Here is a 17,940-nt window from a genome sequence, read left to right on the forward strand (position 1 = left end):
ATTCAGAACTTGAAAAAACCAAAATAACCTCCAATTTGAAAAATCCCAGTCCTGGCTGGGCGAGGTGGCTGTCGCCTTTAATCCCAGTACCTAAGAGTCATGTGATCTGTGAGCTCAAGGCCAGTCTGGTCTAGATAGCAAGCTCCAAGCTAGCAAGGGCTACACAGATACTACCTAAAATAAAGGTACAAAAATAAATCCAACTCCTGTTTGCCTTCGACAATTTTCCAAAGTAATACAAGTCACTACCTCCAACTGACCATGCTGAAAAGGTCCAGTGTATGAAGTGCTCACACAAATCGAAGCATTTGTGAATTACTCTTCCCTTTACACTTGCTGTTTCTGTTTTTATAGTTAAGATGAGAGTTCAAATAGTTTAGAACAGCCTTGAACTTTGTCGAAAGGGTAACTTTGAACTTCACACCTTCTTGCGTCTGTGAGGGCTGGGATTACAGCTGTGCACCTCCACTGCCTGCCTCATGCAGGATGGGCAATCCACCCTACCAACTGAGACACAAACCCACCCTGACTTCACCTGTGTCTTCAAGGTGTTGTTAGTGTCCTCTCGGAGGGTAGGGTTACAAAGCATATACCTCTACATCCAGTTCACGTTCCTGATCTGACCCACCATAGAAACTTGATTTAAGACTGTAATATACCCGTGCTATGGAAGGTCAAGAAGGCACCACATAAATCTTTTAGGCACTTTTTATTTTCAAAAAAAAAAAAATTGTCGTTAATATATAAACATCTCATTCTCTCAAAAAATTCTACAGCTATACAGCTGCTTGCTGATATTTGCATAGGAAATTACCACAATACAAAAATAAGGGACGAAGCAGCAGAACAGCAGCCGAGTTATGCTTTTGATGTAGGTGTGTCCACGTATAAACATCTTGGAGCCTTACAAAACTATTTACACCGTTTGTTGCCTATTTACACGTCAAAGCAACTTTTCTAACAAACGAAACTATAATTTATCAAGTTATGAAAATTGTTTTCTAAAAAAAAAAAAACTTACTATATTACCACAAAATAAATAATGATAAAACAATATTTTAAAAACAAGATTTTTAATTAAGACCGCTTTTGGCATTTTGCTTGTGATTTCTGCCCTTTGGTTAACAGCATCCATGTCACATTCCTAGCCGTATTGCATATTGGTAAGCTTTCAACACATCACTGATATTAAAGGCAGACAACGAGTCAGTATTAACAACAGGTTAACTACGTGGCACTGTAATTTCAATAAAATTACTGTGTCTCACTGGGTATTACATGCAAAAATCCGCAAAAATTGTCATTTAACCAACAGCACTGCATGAGCAAACATCCTAGTCTGAGAGAAACTGCACCAGAAATTCAATGCTTCCACGAGTGAAAACAGCGTCTTTAAGATCAACAAGGAACACAACAATCCTTCTCCACTTAGAAAAAAAATGATACTGTTTAACTAATGGTAAGACCATTAATGTCTGTGTATTGTAACTATCTTTAAGCATTTCAGTTTAAATTCACATAAAAAAAACTCTCATATTTAAAATAAAATCTTATTTCAATCAGTGAGTGAAATTTGCATTTTACTCTCATTTGAATGATTAGCCCCTCCCCCCAAAAATGGTTTTGGTAATTTGAGAGGTATCTTACCACAAACTCTAACTGTAAATGTATTCATAATTATTTTCAAAAGTATGATTTCTCCCCCCCAAACAATTCTCTTAAAAACTTGTAATAAACCTATAAAGCTGATTTGCATATTTACAAAATTCTGAATAGCAAATATAGGCAACTCATATAAAACAAAACAAAACAAAAACATTTGTTCAATGGCTATTTGTGAATTGCCAGGTACACTGTGTACCTCCCATCTATGGAAATAATCTAATCTTAAGAAAAATGAGTCCACGTCAAGTAAAATCTTGACAATCTGTCTGGGTGCCTGCCAATCGGTTTACCCTAAACAATGTCACACATGACTGCGTGTGTGCAGTCTGTATAAGAAACAGCATACGCACCCCGTGCACCCCCACCAGTTCCCCATGCTGAGATGCGGCTGCCTGTCTGGAGATGAAGTTTGCTGGAATAAAGCTAGTGGTTGAGCATGACAGCAAGCTTCCAGGTTCTCAAAATGACCAAACACTTTGGTATTGATACAATGTATTCCCTGTGGCCTCAAATATACAAAATATACATTTCCAGTTCTTTTGATTTTTTTTTTTATATGAAGTTAGGTCTGCGGTTTAAAGGATGGCGGAGCGGACTGCGAGGCGTCGAGCGGCTTGGCGCAGTGCTCAGTTCTGGTGGCGCTTCATGTGCAGCGCGAGGTGGTCGGAGCGGGAGAAGCTGCGGTTGCACACCACGCACTGGAACGGCTTGGCACCCGTGTGCTTCCTGTAGTGGCGGGTCAGCTCGTCCGACCGGGCAAACCTCCAGTCGCAGCCCTCCCAGGTACACTTGTAGGGCTTCTCACCTGTGACAAGGAAGAGACAGGGTGAGGTGGTCTGCTGCAAGACCAACTGCAAAGCCCACACCCCATCCCCACTGGGAACCGCGCAGCGCTGCCTCGAGGACAATACGGTATGTCACAAGCTGGAGTTGGGAATCAGTCCACCTGGCCTTCCACACTACAAGGCCAACCATATAAACCAGAAAACTTGAAATATTTATCTAAACACTTTGCATTTGATTTTTTTTTTTAATTCCTTAAGTAAGCCAGAGTCTGGTACTGATAGATTTAAACTGATAAGGAAGGCATGAGGTTTTCCTTTCTCTTTTTGAGTGCTAAGGATATTAAAGCGGTGTCCTTCAGCATGTTAGGCAAGGGCTACTGAGCCCTTGTCTCCAACCCATAATTTCAGCATTTGCTGGTACACAACAAGGGTGATGAACTTTGTCTATGACAACGGCCAACTCCACAAGGGTTATCAAAATTCTATGAGGTTGGACGTGGTGGTCCAGGCCTTTAATCCCAGCATTTGGGAGGAAGATGCAGGTTGATCTGTGGAGTTCTTGGCTAGCCTGGTCTACAGAGTGAGTTCCAAGACAGCCAGGGCTACATAGAGACCCTCCACCCCCAACGTACTCAATGAACAATCTGGCAATTGTCCAGGCCACAGCAAATTTGTGAAATATAATAAAACAAGAAGGGCAGGCCTCGGGGAAGTACACTATTGACACCTAAAAGCCTGGCCCAATCTTTCTGGTTCCCCGCCCCCAGGCCCAGCCATCTGCATTTAACAGTGAGCTAATATCTGAGCCCATCCCATTGTACAATTTCTCTGATTCCTAATGTTCTCCCAAGTTTGCCAGCCACTTCCAAAAATGACTCAATATTTATAGTACAATTTTAATTTAGGATCATGTATTTTTTCTATGTAAATACTCCAAATTTCATGTTTTTGAGCACTCCAATTTGTCATGACTTCATTTGTTATTTGCTTTTTGCTGGGGTTTTCATGAATAAATTGTCCCCAACTTCCTTTCAAAAGGTTTCCTTGTGGCTGGCCTGAGGCAGAAAAGATTGCTGCTGAAAGCCAGCTTGGGGTGAAAGGGGAGAGACGCGGGTTGTTCTGAGCAGAGCAACTGCACAACCTTTCTTGTCTAACTTAGCAGTGTTCTGTACACTGGTGGCTGCTCAGGTGAATGTCAGTACCACAAAAGCTGCAGCTTCTGCAGTCGGTGACTAACATATCCTCCATTGTCCTGATCGATAGTGACTCTACAGTCTAACAACAGGACAAAGAAGCAACAGCCAGAATGAATCACGTGAAACTGGTTCCTTCCCTCACAGGAGCTCACCCTGGCCTTCTCTCTCTGGCCCTGCTTCTGCCTCTGATGTAAAAAAATGAACATCTTGGCCGGGCAGTGGTGGCGCATGCCTTTAATCCCAGCACTTGGAAGGCAGAGGCAGGCGGATCTCTGAGTTTGAGAGTTCGAGGCTAGCCTGGTCTACAGAGTGAGTTCCAGGACTACACAGAGAAACCCTGTCTCAAAAAAACCAAAAAAAAAAAAAAAAAAAAAAAGTGCACGTCTCAGCCAGGCATGAAGGTAAATCCCTGTAATTCCAATACTGGTGGGGCTAAGGCAGGGGGATTATGATTTTTGAAACCAGCCTACACTACATATAACAACGTGCTATCTCAAAAAAAGTCAAATGTACATCTAGATTCTAAATTTCTCCTCCATCACACGTGTGTGCTGTGCTGTTTGTGTGTGGTATGTGTGTGTGTGTGGCATGTGCGGTATGTGTATGGTCGTGTGTATGTGTGGTATGTGATGTGTGTATGTGTGGTATGTGATGTGTGTGTGTGGGGTATGTGTATGGTCATGTGTATGTGTGGTATGTGATGTGTGTGGTTGTGTGGGGTGTGTGGGGTGTGTGGTGTGTGTGTGGTGTGTGTGGGGTGTGTGGTGTGTGTGTGGTGTGTGTGGGGTGTGTGTGGTGTGTGTGTGTGGGGTGCGTGTGGGGTGCGTGTGTGCGCGCGCACACGTGCACACGCTGAATCACTGAGTATGTCACCTTGTAGCTCTGTCTGGTGAGTTTGAAGACGTGAGCTTTCCTCCCTCATAGTAAACTCAGTCTAGAATGTTACACTAACACTCCAGGCTTTTAAGTAGAAGTCATTTCTCTTCATTTACATCCACACACAACGCTGGATTCACAGAAAGACTTTAATGGTAACTGTTACTATCTGGATCGGGAGTGTCAATCACATAGAAGAAAGCTTCACACAGAAAAGTCTAGCGAAAAAAAATTTACAGTAACAAGCATGGCTTTCCTGTCATTCCACGGGAGAGAGAGGTCTAATTCTGGTGTTTAAATCAAGAAAGAAAAAAAAAAAACTTCCTCGGAGTCCCAATTTAAGAAGGATCATTCATGCCTTTTGAATTTAATAATTACATAGCATAGAATGAAGTTTCAGGGTCTATGTTAGAAGCAGGGGACACTGAACTCTTTTTGTTCACTGTTTTTATTGGCTGCAAAGCCATAAACTGCACCAATATTTTGTCAAGTTGACTTTACTGATTGGTTGACATACAGTAGCCATTAAAGTTCCTAAAACATTTGGGGTTTTGCTCTCACATAAGTGCATCTATAGCTTGTTCAGCCAAGAATACCACCAGTGTCTGGAAGGGCAGGAGCCGGGGCCAAGGCTTACTATAAAAGCACGGATGACTATCCCCCTACTTGGGGCAGTTTCTATGGGATTTGTTCAAGTGTCAACACTGTTCAAGTAAAACATCGCAGCGGAAGCTGGTACCCCATTTCTGGCTAAAGAGCAGACTCAAGTCTTTTTTCCTCAGCCAGAAACACTACGGCCAGTACTTCTGGGAAAGCAAACTGACTTCCTCCAAGTTACATTTCAACAGGCTAGAGCTTTCAAAACTTTAATTGGATTTTTAAAGAATCTCTTTCCAATACCACCAATTTGAAATACTCGGTTAAGCTCTTTCGACATCCACTGTATTTATTTTTAAGCCCTGCTGCTAGCGTCAAACTATGGCAGGGCAAAGTGAAAACAGTGGCAAGCTTGTGTGCTGTGGAAACCCAATGTATCGCACGGCGTGCATTTGCTTCTCAGCCTTACAGTTAAAGAGATGGCTGAAGAAGCCCCCGTCTCTGAAAAACATGCCCAAGTTAAACACACTTACTCCTCATGCCGATAAAACTGATTAGCATACTGTATAAAAACCTCAGCAGAAACTACAAGAGGAAAGAGACAAGCCTCCATCAGGTCTCCAGGAGTCCACTCTAAAGCTAGTAAGTTCTCTACCTCTACCTTCAACCCTCAAGAGCAACTCCAGAAGTTAGAAGCCGACCGATTGGCTCTACATTAAGAGTCCCGGGGTCTGCTGCTCTCTTATGTCCCACTTAAGTCTTCCATTAGCAAACAGTTACTACACTCTTCAATTCAAGAAATGGATACATACATATTGTTCAAATTTACTTGGATTCTACCACCTCTCGTGAAGGGGAAAGGGACTCAGAGACCCGTAAAAGCCTGTTGTGAAGTTTGAGGCGCACTGTAGCTGGACTGGTCAGTTGCAGAGACTCATCTTTTTTTTACAGCTTCAAGGGACCCAGAAAGCTGTTCCACACTAGAACTGACAATCTCTAATGCTACCCTAAAGAGGGTTCCCTTCTCCATGTTTGAGAATGCTTGTTTTGCCAAGTATTAAAAAGACAATCCTCAATAAGAAACAACATTATCTATTTTTCTTGGTTGAACAGATTTTTTTCATTTTCTGACCCAACTACAATAGAATGGAGGTCTCTCTGCTCTGTTGAACATATTCAATAGTCGGACAGCAAGGCTCTTTTCTAGAAAGTTCTACATAGACTGTTGTAACAAAGGAAATGAGGTAACTCTGAAGCCTATTTTACAGTAAACAGGTATGATTCCTTCAATGATTGAAAGATGCTCTAAATCAATCTAGTAAGAGCCCCCAAACCACCAGAACTGAAGAGGGAGGGCACAGCCTGCACTAGGAACGAACGCCTGGCATGAAGAAGATGGTGTCTGACCAATCACTATGTTCCCTAACATTACCTTGTCTGTCTTGTGGGTATTAGTTCCTGAAACAGACTCAATACTAGGCCTGCTAATAATCAAAAGGGGAAACATAATAATACAATTAAGGAACTATGGCAAAATAAGATTTACATATCTGAGAAAAGTGATAGTGACTTTGGGCTCGCTGACTTGTTTATACAACCATGCTAGTACTTTTCCATGAAGAGATTTTATTCGGGGTTTGTAGCAGCAGTGGTCTCCTAGACCTGGAACAGGAAGGTTTGCCCTGTAAGCTGAGGCTTCCTGAGTGTCAGTAACGGCCCATCCACGGGAAGTAATGTTAAAGAGCTCACAGAACTCCCTTCTTCGTCGAGTTTCTCAACTCATCCTTTTAAATCCAAATCCTATTCTCCCTTCTAGAAAAAAAACCTGACCTTGAGTAGCCACTGCACTGTGTCCTCACCACATGCACTGACTTTGACTTGGGCTGGGGATGCGCCTCAGTGCTAGAGGTTGTGGTTTTCCTGCACAGGGTGGTAGGTTCAGTCCCCGGATCAAATGCACTTGAGTCAGTCAGTTATTTAATGAAGCCCTAGGCAAGGAGGGGAAAGGATAGGATCTCAGGGGGCTATATTTTGTATTCCTGACTACCCTTCTGTTCTGTATTCCCCATCTTCTGCCTCTGAAAACTGTATGGGCCAAATCTGAGCAGTTCTTCTCATAATGAAGATGAGGGAAGGCTGGCTCAGGCTTGGGACCACTGGGGTAATGTGAATATATTTGACAATCTTGCTTTGAGTGTCTTCAGGATAAAATTCTAGAATCCCTTATCCTGAAGATACACGGGTCACAGATTCTCTGTAAACAAAATTCCTTCTATGGAACTGGAGTAGTTTCTGAAAGGCCTGGAGGCCTTTCATGGGGCTTTCTAAGGGGAACCAGAACTTGCTCATCTGCTGGAGAGTAGAATAGAAGGACGTGCCTCTGCTGTGGAGGCTGAAGGGACAGGTGGAGTGGTCCCTTGCTCCTATTCTTGGATAATTCTCAGCCTCGGCAAGCACTAACAGTGGAAATAAATCACCAATTCGAAGCCCCTGACAGAAAGATGCTACTTCCACTTGGTTGTCTGGTGATACCCTTCCCTTTACCCAGACTTCACCTGGCTCCCCTCCCAGCCCAGCAGCTGATCTGCCTCTTTATCAACAGCTAAAGGGAAACTCATTCTATGCAGATGTGTTTAAGCAAAAGCCTGCCACTGTATGCTTCTAATGCATTACCTGGTCTTTAAACAGGCCTGCTAGTTTAATTCCAGCAATACGAATTGTCATAGGCAGACAAGGAGTAACTTCCCCTCTTGTAGGACATGACTTTGTTTCTAATCTTTTTCACCAGAAAAGATGTAAGCCATCAGATAGATAGAACTAAAAATACCTAGCAAGGGAAAATTCCCGGGTAATTAAAATATATATTTTTAAATACTGCTTTCCACACCACATGGATGATTGCTTCGAGCTCAATTCCAGCGATTCTGTTTCATCTACGTGGGAGCTGTCTCCTCCCGCGAGCTTAAAAACTAAAGGGTAAGACGAGATTAATTCTTTGGATTCTTCATGAAACCGATCAGAAATGTCTGCGGAATTAAATTATCCTTCTTAACCTTTGATAAGCTTTATCATCTTGAAACAATGTTTGATCAATTTCCTATGTAAATGTTTTTCTGATGGAAGGACTCCCCGAAGCAAAGGTTAGTCTCTCTCACCAGTGAGTCATTAAAAAGAAATTTTGTCTAAGCTTTCATGTTCATAAATACTTTTCCTGGAGTCTAAACTAACAAGTCACTTAAGACACTACTTTAAAAGAAAAAAAAAGTGCCTGAAAGTCAAAGTAAAAAAAAATAAATAAATTTCAAACCTACAAGTGAAAGCCAATACTGAAAGAACAGTAATTCATTTCACCAATTCCTGAATGGTGATGCTTTTCAATGCAATATTTTTAGATATAAAAAAGTCACTAGATTCTATATGTACAAAGTATTTTCCTTATGGGATGGTTATTCTGATACAACAGGTTATGCAGCTAACCGGTAGATTCTAGATCCAATGAGTGGCATCATCCATTAAGGCCTGAAATGAAATCCTTCATGGGTCTCCTTTCACCCCTTCTCCACAGATTAGTTTGAATGTTCTTTTTCAGCGGAGAAATGCCTGTCCTCAAAACATCTCAGAAGGGAGCATTATCAAAGCTGTTTTTGATAAAGCCAATGGAAAGATGAGCTCTCAGCAAAGACCTGACTCAACATTCGTATGCAGGGTGCTTGCTTAGTGCCCAAGTCAAACTTAGACACTGAAACAGAGGTTTAATTATTACGGACTTACAGGTACACATGGTGACATCTCATAGATAAAGGTCTCTGGATAATTTGGTTCTTACAGCAGGTTAAGGGTGAAGGTAGACTCTTCACACTGAAGGATAGACTACAGGCCCTCTTCATCAGGGATGCTTGAGTACAGTACTTAAGAGTTGTTTTTGTGCTGTTGTGATTTATGTTCATTTGGGGCACAGTTTCTACCTACCCATTTTCTTGTTCACCCCCTGGCCAGCCGAGATGTGCAGACTCTTGAGTGTTGCCCCTAAATACTTCTTCTTTATACAGCTAACTCTACCTTGGACCAGAAAGAAAGCCAAGGCCGAAAATTGCTATACATATTCATAAAGGAATATGGAGAAGGGGTCTGTCTGGAGCAAACCCTGCTAAGGTAGCCTAGAATGCAGAAAGTGCTCTCTTTGACAGCAGAAGACAGTTTATCAATCACGGTGACTTACGATGACAGAGTTGTATCTTTTTGAAAGGTACTAATAGGAAGTTTTAGATCGATGGCAATGTGTGCCTTCCTTTGCAAACATCACAAGCCATAAGACTTCCAGTGACGTGTTCTTTCAAATGCTATCGACAGTACAGATAATTCGATTTGGGAACAGACCACTTATTGACACTGTTGCCTACAAGCAGTCCTAACTATTTCTAAACAGAGGCAGGTTAATGTGCACACGTATCACAAATAACATACACAAGCGCCCTCTCACTCACATAAAGGAAGCTTATATGTAGCCAAGTGTGCTGGGTTACATACATACAGATAAATACAGATACAGCTAGGTCTGACCAGACATAGAAGAGCTTAAGGGTTTTTGTACGTGTTCCCTATAAAGAAATCCAAGTCCGTGAACTTAGAAAAAGCAGACTGGTGTATTACTCTTTTGTCCCAGCTTAGGAAGAATGAGTTAGCTGTACAGATGACAGGGTACTTGGTTAGACTCACTCTGTAACTCTGTCACTCTGTAACACTCACTCAAGTGTTAAAGAGTCACTTACTATCGAAAAACCCCAGAAATAAGTCATTAAACATAACACAGATGAAGGTTGTTTTAATTGCTTAAGTCAATTGAGGCATATGGTAAGTTGACATTTTTTAAAAAAAAATCAACTACAATTACTTTCCACAGAAATGCTGGGGTGCTTCATGTTCTGCCTGCAATCATTAGAAAAGCATTTCTTTTATATCAAATACAGTCAATATTGGCATGTAGTTTTTCAGAGTCCCCTAACAAGTTTTCCAAGTGGGAGGAAATGGGACAGAAAGAAAAACAGGACACACCATTAAATCAGCAGTACTATTCAGAAAGGAAAAACAAAAAAACAAAAAACTGTTTCATCTACTTGAGCATTTGAAGAAAAAAAAAGAGAGAAGGAAACAAGCCACAAGACTCTCCTGGCTTCCTGTACATTCACAGGGCAGGAGCAGAGAGAGAGAGGAGACAACGGTAGCCAGCACACAGGTAATTTTAAAAGGCATTGTCTAGAAACTAGAAATGAGGAGAAAGCCTTAGTGCACCATGATTACCTAAGAACGGGTTTAGCCAGATGAGCCAGTCTGTTACAAGCCCTCCCCAGGGCATCTGAAAGACCATCAAACAAAACTTCATTAAACTACATTACATGGCCTTACTCATTAGATGTTTAAGGCCACAATATTTACGATCGAGTGACAAAGTCCCTCCCCTCCATGGGACCCTAACTAGGCCTAGATCCTCCGTCTTAGTCTGCCTTTTTTTTTTTTTATTAGTACAGGCATTGTTCAGACTACCCACTATTAAATTTCTCTGCCAGCAGGTCAAGTTCCAGATCTCAGGTACAAGCATTCAGAGCAGTAAACCCTGACAAGGTGGAAAGGCTATTTAGATATAACCTGACAACATGCCTGCAATAAGCGGTTGATTACATCGGTCCATGCAATCGCACACTTCTTTTATTATAGGGACTTTAACCTCGAAAATGCCTTCCCTCTTTCCTATCTCCAGTTTCAAGGACTTCTGATGAGAGGAGGAGAGAAACAACAGCACAAATATTTCTAAGCTACTTCTGTTTCTCCTCGATCAAAAGCTCAAAAAAACCCAAGTTCAATGTTTCCCTAACAACGCTAGTCTAACAAAAGGGTATTTTAGTATGTTGCTCTGCTATTTTTCTATATGGACCCTTCTGGCACCTGTCAGCTGAATAGAGATTTTAGGTTGGAGTTTGAATCATCTGTTAGAGTATTCTGCTCATTCATGCTTACCTGCCGACAAAAAAAAACAAAACAAAACCGAACCTCATGCCCAAATGATGATTTCATTCCTACAGATAAAAGCCGTTCTAGGAAAGCCCGCATCTACCCTTTGGATTTTAGGAAGTGTTTAGCATTCAGATTATCAAGTGCCGCTCCCTAACACGCATACAAAATGTCTGCAACCATGCTCTCACAGGGTTCTGCTTCAGCCTGACCTCTGTTCAAAGGCTTTTACTTTTAATGCAGCGGTTAGAGATAACTACTTCATTTATCAAAACTCAATTTCCATAGTAACATCCAGCCTAGGGAGACTCAAGTCCTCTCACACTAATCCAACAACCCATTCAAAGGAACTGTTGAATACTTTGGTTTCCATGGCAATAATGGAATAATACATTTTGCTAGGTCACCGCTTTTATTAGCAAACTTATTCTTTGAACTTTAGGTAAGGGGGGTGTATTTATTGAGGGGGAAAATGCAGTCACTTTTATATCTGTTTTTTCCTTTAGGGCTATTCTTTAAGAAAATTATAATAGTAACCATCCAGACACTTGAAAATATTATGGGTATGTGGAACCCTCTAATAAAGCATGCTACTGAATTTCATTGTAAAAGTGTTTCTGATACAAGGGCTTCAAAATTAATAGTTCCTACAAGGGATTGCTGTGAATTTAACGAAACACATCAAAATATAATTAGAGACCGAACTTAAAACCATGCTGCAAATGAAAATGAAATGGAAGACTAAGGATGGATCAGGCCTCTCAAACCAAGGCTTGGGGTCGGCTTGCGAGGAATGCTTAATTAAGGTACCACTCTCCATCCTGATCATCCTATTTCATATTCTGCAGACCTTAGGCCTACTTTTCAGACACAGCAAAAAAAAAAAACTAACACAAAAATATTTGAAGCCACTGGTGAAACTGAAGAGAATGTGCTAAGCACTGGTGCTTAACATGGTGAGTGGAAAAGTTTATCTTAAAAGGGCCTTACTTTATTGAAACAAGATGATTTACCAAGGAGAACTTTTTTCCTTCCTTCAAGACAGGAATAGCATCGCCATTAAAGTGTTAAAATTCATTAGTAAACACTGCTGTTTATGTTCTGAGGGTCATTAATTCTACGAGAGGTGACAGGGGGAAGGTCTCACTGAGGAAACACCAGCCTTCCCAGAACCAGACTTTCTTGGGGAACTGAATTTTTGAGCCAAGCCCTTGCTGAAAAGGTAGGCCATTAAAAAAAAATAAAAGTTGACAGAAGAAAAGAAGAGATCAAACACGTATTGGCTTTTAAAAGGATGAATGCCACTTACACTATTTACACAACTCGCAGAATTAACAAGAAAATTACCTACCCGTATGAGTCCTCAGGTGAGCTTTCAGATGAGACGACTTTGTATAAACTTTTGTGCAACCTAAAATAAAGGGGACAGAGGAAGAACAGCTTGTCATTTCCAGGGCCTTTTGAAATCTTTACATTTGATGATTCAGTGTTTAAAACCTGGCTTTAGAGATGAAATCTCTTGTGCTACACGTAGTATTTGGAAGCTTTGGTTAAGAAGTTTCAAGGCGCCCTCTTGACCTTATTAGAAGGCAGAGGTAATCTGCTCTGTATCTTTTTGGGAGCAAAGAACACAGGTAATCCAGACAAGCGACAAATGGAGATTCTGTGTTTATATTCCAATAGGCACTTTTTACTGTAATACGTGCTTCAGTGAATGGAGAGCTATTGTGTGCGCGCATGCATGAGAGCGTATATATATATATATATATATATATATATGTGTGTGTGTGTGTGTGTGTGTGTGTGTGTGTGTATGTATGTATGTATATTTAATGTAACGGATGTAGAACTGACAGTGTTAAGCCAATAGCCTGACTATAATTTTCTACACTCCTACTTTTGTTTTTACCATTTAGCATGACACGGCACGCATGCAATCAACGATGCCCCGAATTAACCATAAACTCCCTATGCCTGCAACTTGGAGATATACTTATTACTGTCCAAATATATTTTGGGTCACATATCTCATTCAAGAATGAGCATACACTTACTAACAGAACCAACTGTTCTTAAATCCATTCCGATGAGCAGCCTTGTGCCTGCCACGGGATCCCTACAACCTGAGCAGACCTACTGTCTATCAACCTACTTAATCTCCAGAGACTTTAGAATTTGGTGCTACAATGTATTAGACTAAATGAAATCCAAGTTTCATTTACTACTAAGGAGAAAGAAATCCAAGTTATTAGATTATTCCCTAGAGTGGTCTAGCCATTAAGTAAATGAATAAATAGATGGAAATTGGTTTTTTTTTTGTTGTTTTTTGAGACAGGGTTTCTCTGTGTAGTCCTAGCTGTCCTGGAACTCACTCTGTAGACCAGGCTGGCCTCAAACTCCATCTGCCTCTGCCTCCCAAGTGCTGGGATTAAAGGCGTGCGCCACCACTGCCCTGCCCGGCAAAAGATTTTTTTATTTATATGTGTACACACTGCAGCTATCTTCAGACACACACTAGAAGAGTGCATCGAACCACATTCACTGATGGCTGTGAGCCACCATGTGGTTGCTGGGAATTGAACTCAGGACCTCTAGCAGAGCAGTCCATGCTCTTACCACTGAGCCATCTCTCCAGCGGAAATTATTTAAGAGATAGGATCTCACTATGTAGCCCAGGCTAGTTTGAAAATGTAATCTTCCTGTCTCAGTCTCATCGCTAAGATTAAAGGCATGAACTGCTATGGCTGGCTAGCCATTATACACCAGCGGAAAACACAAAAATATTTAGAAAAAAAATGGGTGAGTTAACTGTCGGGTAGGTACGCCCTATGTATTTTCACACCTAAAGTTCAAAAGGGAGCAAATGTGAGACTCGGGAGCACCTGGGATCATGAAACACTTCTGATCCTCTGAGCACACAGACCACATACCATTATAATCACAGAAGTGGATGCGTCTCTTCTCCAGATCCGGGTTACTCCTCCTGTTGTATCTGACAGGTTGCATATTTGGCGAATTAACTGGCAGAGTGGCAGGTAAATTTGGATTGTGGATCGCCAGTTTCGAAGCAATTGTAGCAGCATAGGACGGAGGTGGGGTTAAATTCTGGAGCATCTCAGCTTGTCTATCGGGACTTCCAGGCTCTGAGCTCGGTGGCGATGGGGGAAAGTAGGTGGCCTGCTGAGGAAGAAACTGACTTGGCATGGTGTACGTGCAAGAGGGCATGCCCTGGAACTGTTTCATTGACGTCTGCGGAACAGCAGAGGGGTGTGTGTTAAGGCCTGCCATAGAAACATTAAGGGTGTCCATTACTGCTGTCTGGTTTGTCGAACTGGGCATGTCTAGATCCGGTGTATTCAAAAGCTGGTACAGGTGGCCCTGCTGGGGAGGGACAGAAAGATGAAGATCTGGTATAGGAAGTTCCTGTTTGATGAAGATATTGTTCACCTCAGGCGCTGTGGTCTGGTGCGAGCTGAATATACTAGTGAACTCAGGGAGGGCCTGGGTGGGGGCCGGAGGAGGGGCGGTCGACTCGCTCTGGTGGCTGAAAATGGTAACAGGTTCTGTCTTGATCTGTGTTACGCACGGTCTCTGGGATTTGTAGAGGCCAGTTCTCAGTTGACTGATGTCAGGGAGGAAGACGTTCATGTTGATGCTGTAAGGAAAGCCTTCAGTGTCTGTGAAGAACTGGTCTACCACTGAGGCACTGTCTCGTCTATACTTTTTATGATCTGAAATGATCGGAACTGGAGGAAGCTGAGGTGTCAGATACTTCTCCATTTCACATCTTGTCTAAAAAAGAAAAGAAGAATACACATAATCTACCCGATCCGGTCAGGAAGGATAAATAAATATGGCCTACTAAAACCAGGAGCGCCAGGCCGACTCCTAAGTGTTGCTTATAAACACACAAGTTTATTCTGTCAATTTTGTAATTATTGGTTAACCAAAAGTCTCTATGACATGTCTTTAGTAAAATCACTCCCCCAAATCATCTTCAGACAAAAAGTGAAAGAGGCTAATGGGAGTAGGGGGAGGGTATTAAAACATAATTCTTTTCTGGTGTAATCAAGTCTCACCCCAGTGGAAGAAGGGTAAATCTTCAGTTAAAGTATAGTATCAGAGTTTTGCCAAACTGCCTCAAATCTGTTCACATACATTACACTTAAAACATGCTCTACTTAACTAAAACCTTTGCACATTTTAAGAATAATTATTTCGAAGGGGTTTTATGTGGGCATAGTTAGGTTATCTCAGGTACCTAACACAAAATGTTCTTTGCCCATTTCAGTATTTTTTTAATAAAAACTTGGAACATTTGAAGCAAAAGCCTGTATCCACTGATACAAAACAATTGTACCCTCAACATTTGATCTAGATGCTCATTTTAACCGGCAGATTCGGTAATTGGTTACTATAATAATGAAATGAACCTATTCATATTCCTATCTAAGACAGATCTTTAATTATCAAGGAGAGAAATCACTCCCTTGGTAGACGGGTGCTAAGACTCCCGTGGGTGGGGAGAGGCTGCTGCATTGCCAGCACAGTCATCAGCAAAACATTTATCATGTCCTCTCCGTGGGCCAATGCTACATTCCCCCTTCCTCTGTAAAAAGCGCAGTCATCTTGCTATCTCCTGAGAGAAAACTACCAAAGTGAAATAATCAAATATCTTCCAGGCCCTGATTGTTTAAGAACATATACAATCCAGCTACTGACCCAGCCGCCTATCTTTTCCCTAGCTCTCTCCTCTCCTAATATAACGAAAGCTTTAATTTTTCTCTTTTCTTTTTTGACATTGAAAAGTTAGAAAAAGATCAAACCCCAACTAAATGAAATAGTTCATAAAACAGAAAAACCACTGCACCTTAATCGGTGAATAGGAGTCATATTTTTGCTTTTAATTTTCAAAAGAATGTCACCTCGGACCTCAGATCATCAAGATCTGGATGTGGACGAGGACGGACGGGATTTCCCGGATATGCAGGACTTAAAAATAAAGATTCATGCTGTAGCCATGTGAGTCACATCTGACAAAATGCCACTGTCCTCTCAAAGCACCATGACACTGGCAGACCCCAAGAAATAGGCGCTGGGAGCAAATACACAATACAGCAATAGGCTATTAAACTAAGCGTCTTGAAATAAACCGAACTAAACCCTTTCGTGCACTGCGCTCCCGTGGCGGTTAGTGGTTTCTGATTTTAGCTCTTCCAGCTGTTTGCATGTAGGTCTGTTTCCAATTTTTTTTTTCCTTGGGACTAGCTAAAAGTCCCGGGAAGTTTTTTTCTAGGCTATATGACTCCCGTGCGTGGGCGAGAGAAACAGGCGCTTGCTCTAATTCGGCTGCTGGGCAAGTGTAAAAGCCAACTGCCAGCTTTCAACGCGGCTCCGGGAGGAAATTTACGCGCACACGAAGAAAAACAACACCCCTGGCCTTTTTTGTCCGTGTTTCTTTTTAAGGAAAAAAGCGGTGTTCCAATACAACCTTAAGATTCTAGTTTCAGAAACGGGGCCCTACAGTCTATTCTAGGGTGAGCCACCGGGGTATGTGAAACCCCAGTACTCCAATCTACATTTCTATTTCATCCCAGGGGACGCAGGCAGGTGGACTTCCAAGGCCAGATCCATCCGGACAGAGTGGTCAAGAAGCAATTTAAGCCAAGTTGAGCGTGGGTACAAGCTCCCATCCCCACGCAAGGAAAGAGAAGGTGCACGTGAGCGCGCGGCTCTCTTTAGCCTCCTCTGGACAGATCCGTGTGGGCCCCCGCCCTGCTCCCCCATCCACTTCGCGGCGCCCCGTCTGGGAGCGCAGGGCGGGGCTGCCCACCAGGGCACCCGTTCCCGCGCGTCCCAGCCTGGAGCGGCCCCTGTCGCTCGCGCCTCGCAGCGCCGAGACACACCCGAGCCGGGGAAGGGAGGCCGGCCGCTCTGCCTACCTGGACCAGCTCCTCGGAGGGCAGTCGCGGGCCGGCGGCTGGCGGCGGCGCAGGCGGGTGGTGGTGCGCGTGTTTCAGATCCTCTCCGGGGAAGAGCGCCGCATCGCGGGCCGGGTTCGCAGCGCCCAGCACCGGCTTGAGCTGCGCGAACACGGGCTCGTCCTGCGCGGCCGGCGGCTGGGGCACTGGTCCCAGGCGGGCGCTCATGGTCAGCACCCGCGTGGGCATGGACGGTCTGGGGACTACGAGAGCGGGGTACGGGGCGATCGCCGATTCCCACCTCGCCCGGGATGGCACGGGACGGCGGACTCGGCGCGGGGCCGCGGCGGGGGACCCCTGGGCCGGCAGCCAGACGCTCACGAAGGCGGGCACGAAGATCGGAGCTCCTGGGCTCGGCCACGCGTCACTGCCGAGGTCCTCCGGCCACCACTTTCTCCCGCCCCGCCCCAGCGCCCGCTTGCTCTCTCGCCGGAACCCGCTCCCGCCACCTCCAAGCTCCACCAGCAAGCTAAGAGGGCGCGTACCTGCCCCGCGACTACTGACACTTGACGCCCGCCTCTATTTCACCCAACTCCAGGGAGGCAGGGCCACTTCACCCGACTGGCAGCTTTGTGGCCAATGGTAAGGCCCCGTGGCCAGAGACTAGCCAGTGGGAAAGAAGCCCCACGAGGTCCCGCCTCCGACGGGCCGACCGCACCCCTCGCGGGCCAGGAGCTTCGCGCGCAGGGCTGCGGCGCAGTTTGTACACAACTTCTCTGACAGATTGGGCTGGCGGAGCACGGGGCGGAGGGAAGGAGAGGAGCGGGTGGAATCTAGGAAGAGGGGGAAATCGGGGTGGAGACGCGGAGGGAGATCTCTCTGAACTGTTCTCTG

General features: G+C 43.7%; 1 protein-coding gene across 1 annotated transcript; it reads right to left on the reverse strand.

The window, feature by feature from the left end:
• Positions 1–695: 695 nt before the first annotated feature.
• On the reverse strand, positions 696–17,595 carry Klf5 (Kruppel like factor 5). The gene is made up of 4 exons (XM_028756564.1): positions 17,068–17,595; positions 14,056–14,917; positions 12,477–12,536; positions 696–2,470 (listed from the first exon to the last, which is right to left on the reverse strand). The coding sequence occupies exons 1-4, from the start codon at positions 17,293–17,295 to the stop codon at positions 2,292–2,294; spliced, it is 1,329 nt and encodes a 442-aa protein (XP_028612397.1). The 5' UTR covers positions 17,296–17,595; the 3' UTR covers positions 696–2,291.
• Positions 17,596–17,940: the final 345 nt, after the last annotated feature.

This window comes from Grammomys surdaster, unplaced genomic scaffold, assembly GCF_004785775.1.
Source record: "Grammomys surdaster isolate TR1022 unplaced genomic scaffold, NIH_TR_1.0 126124, whole genome shotgun sequence".
NCBI classification, from domain to species: Eukaryota; Metazoa; Chordata; class Mammalia; order Rodentia; family Muridae; genus Grammomys; species Grammomys surdaster.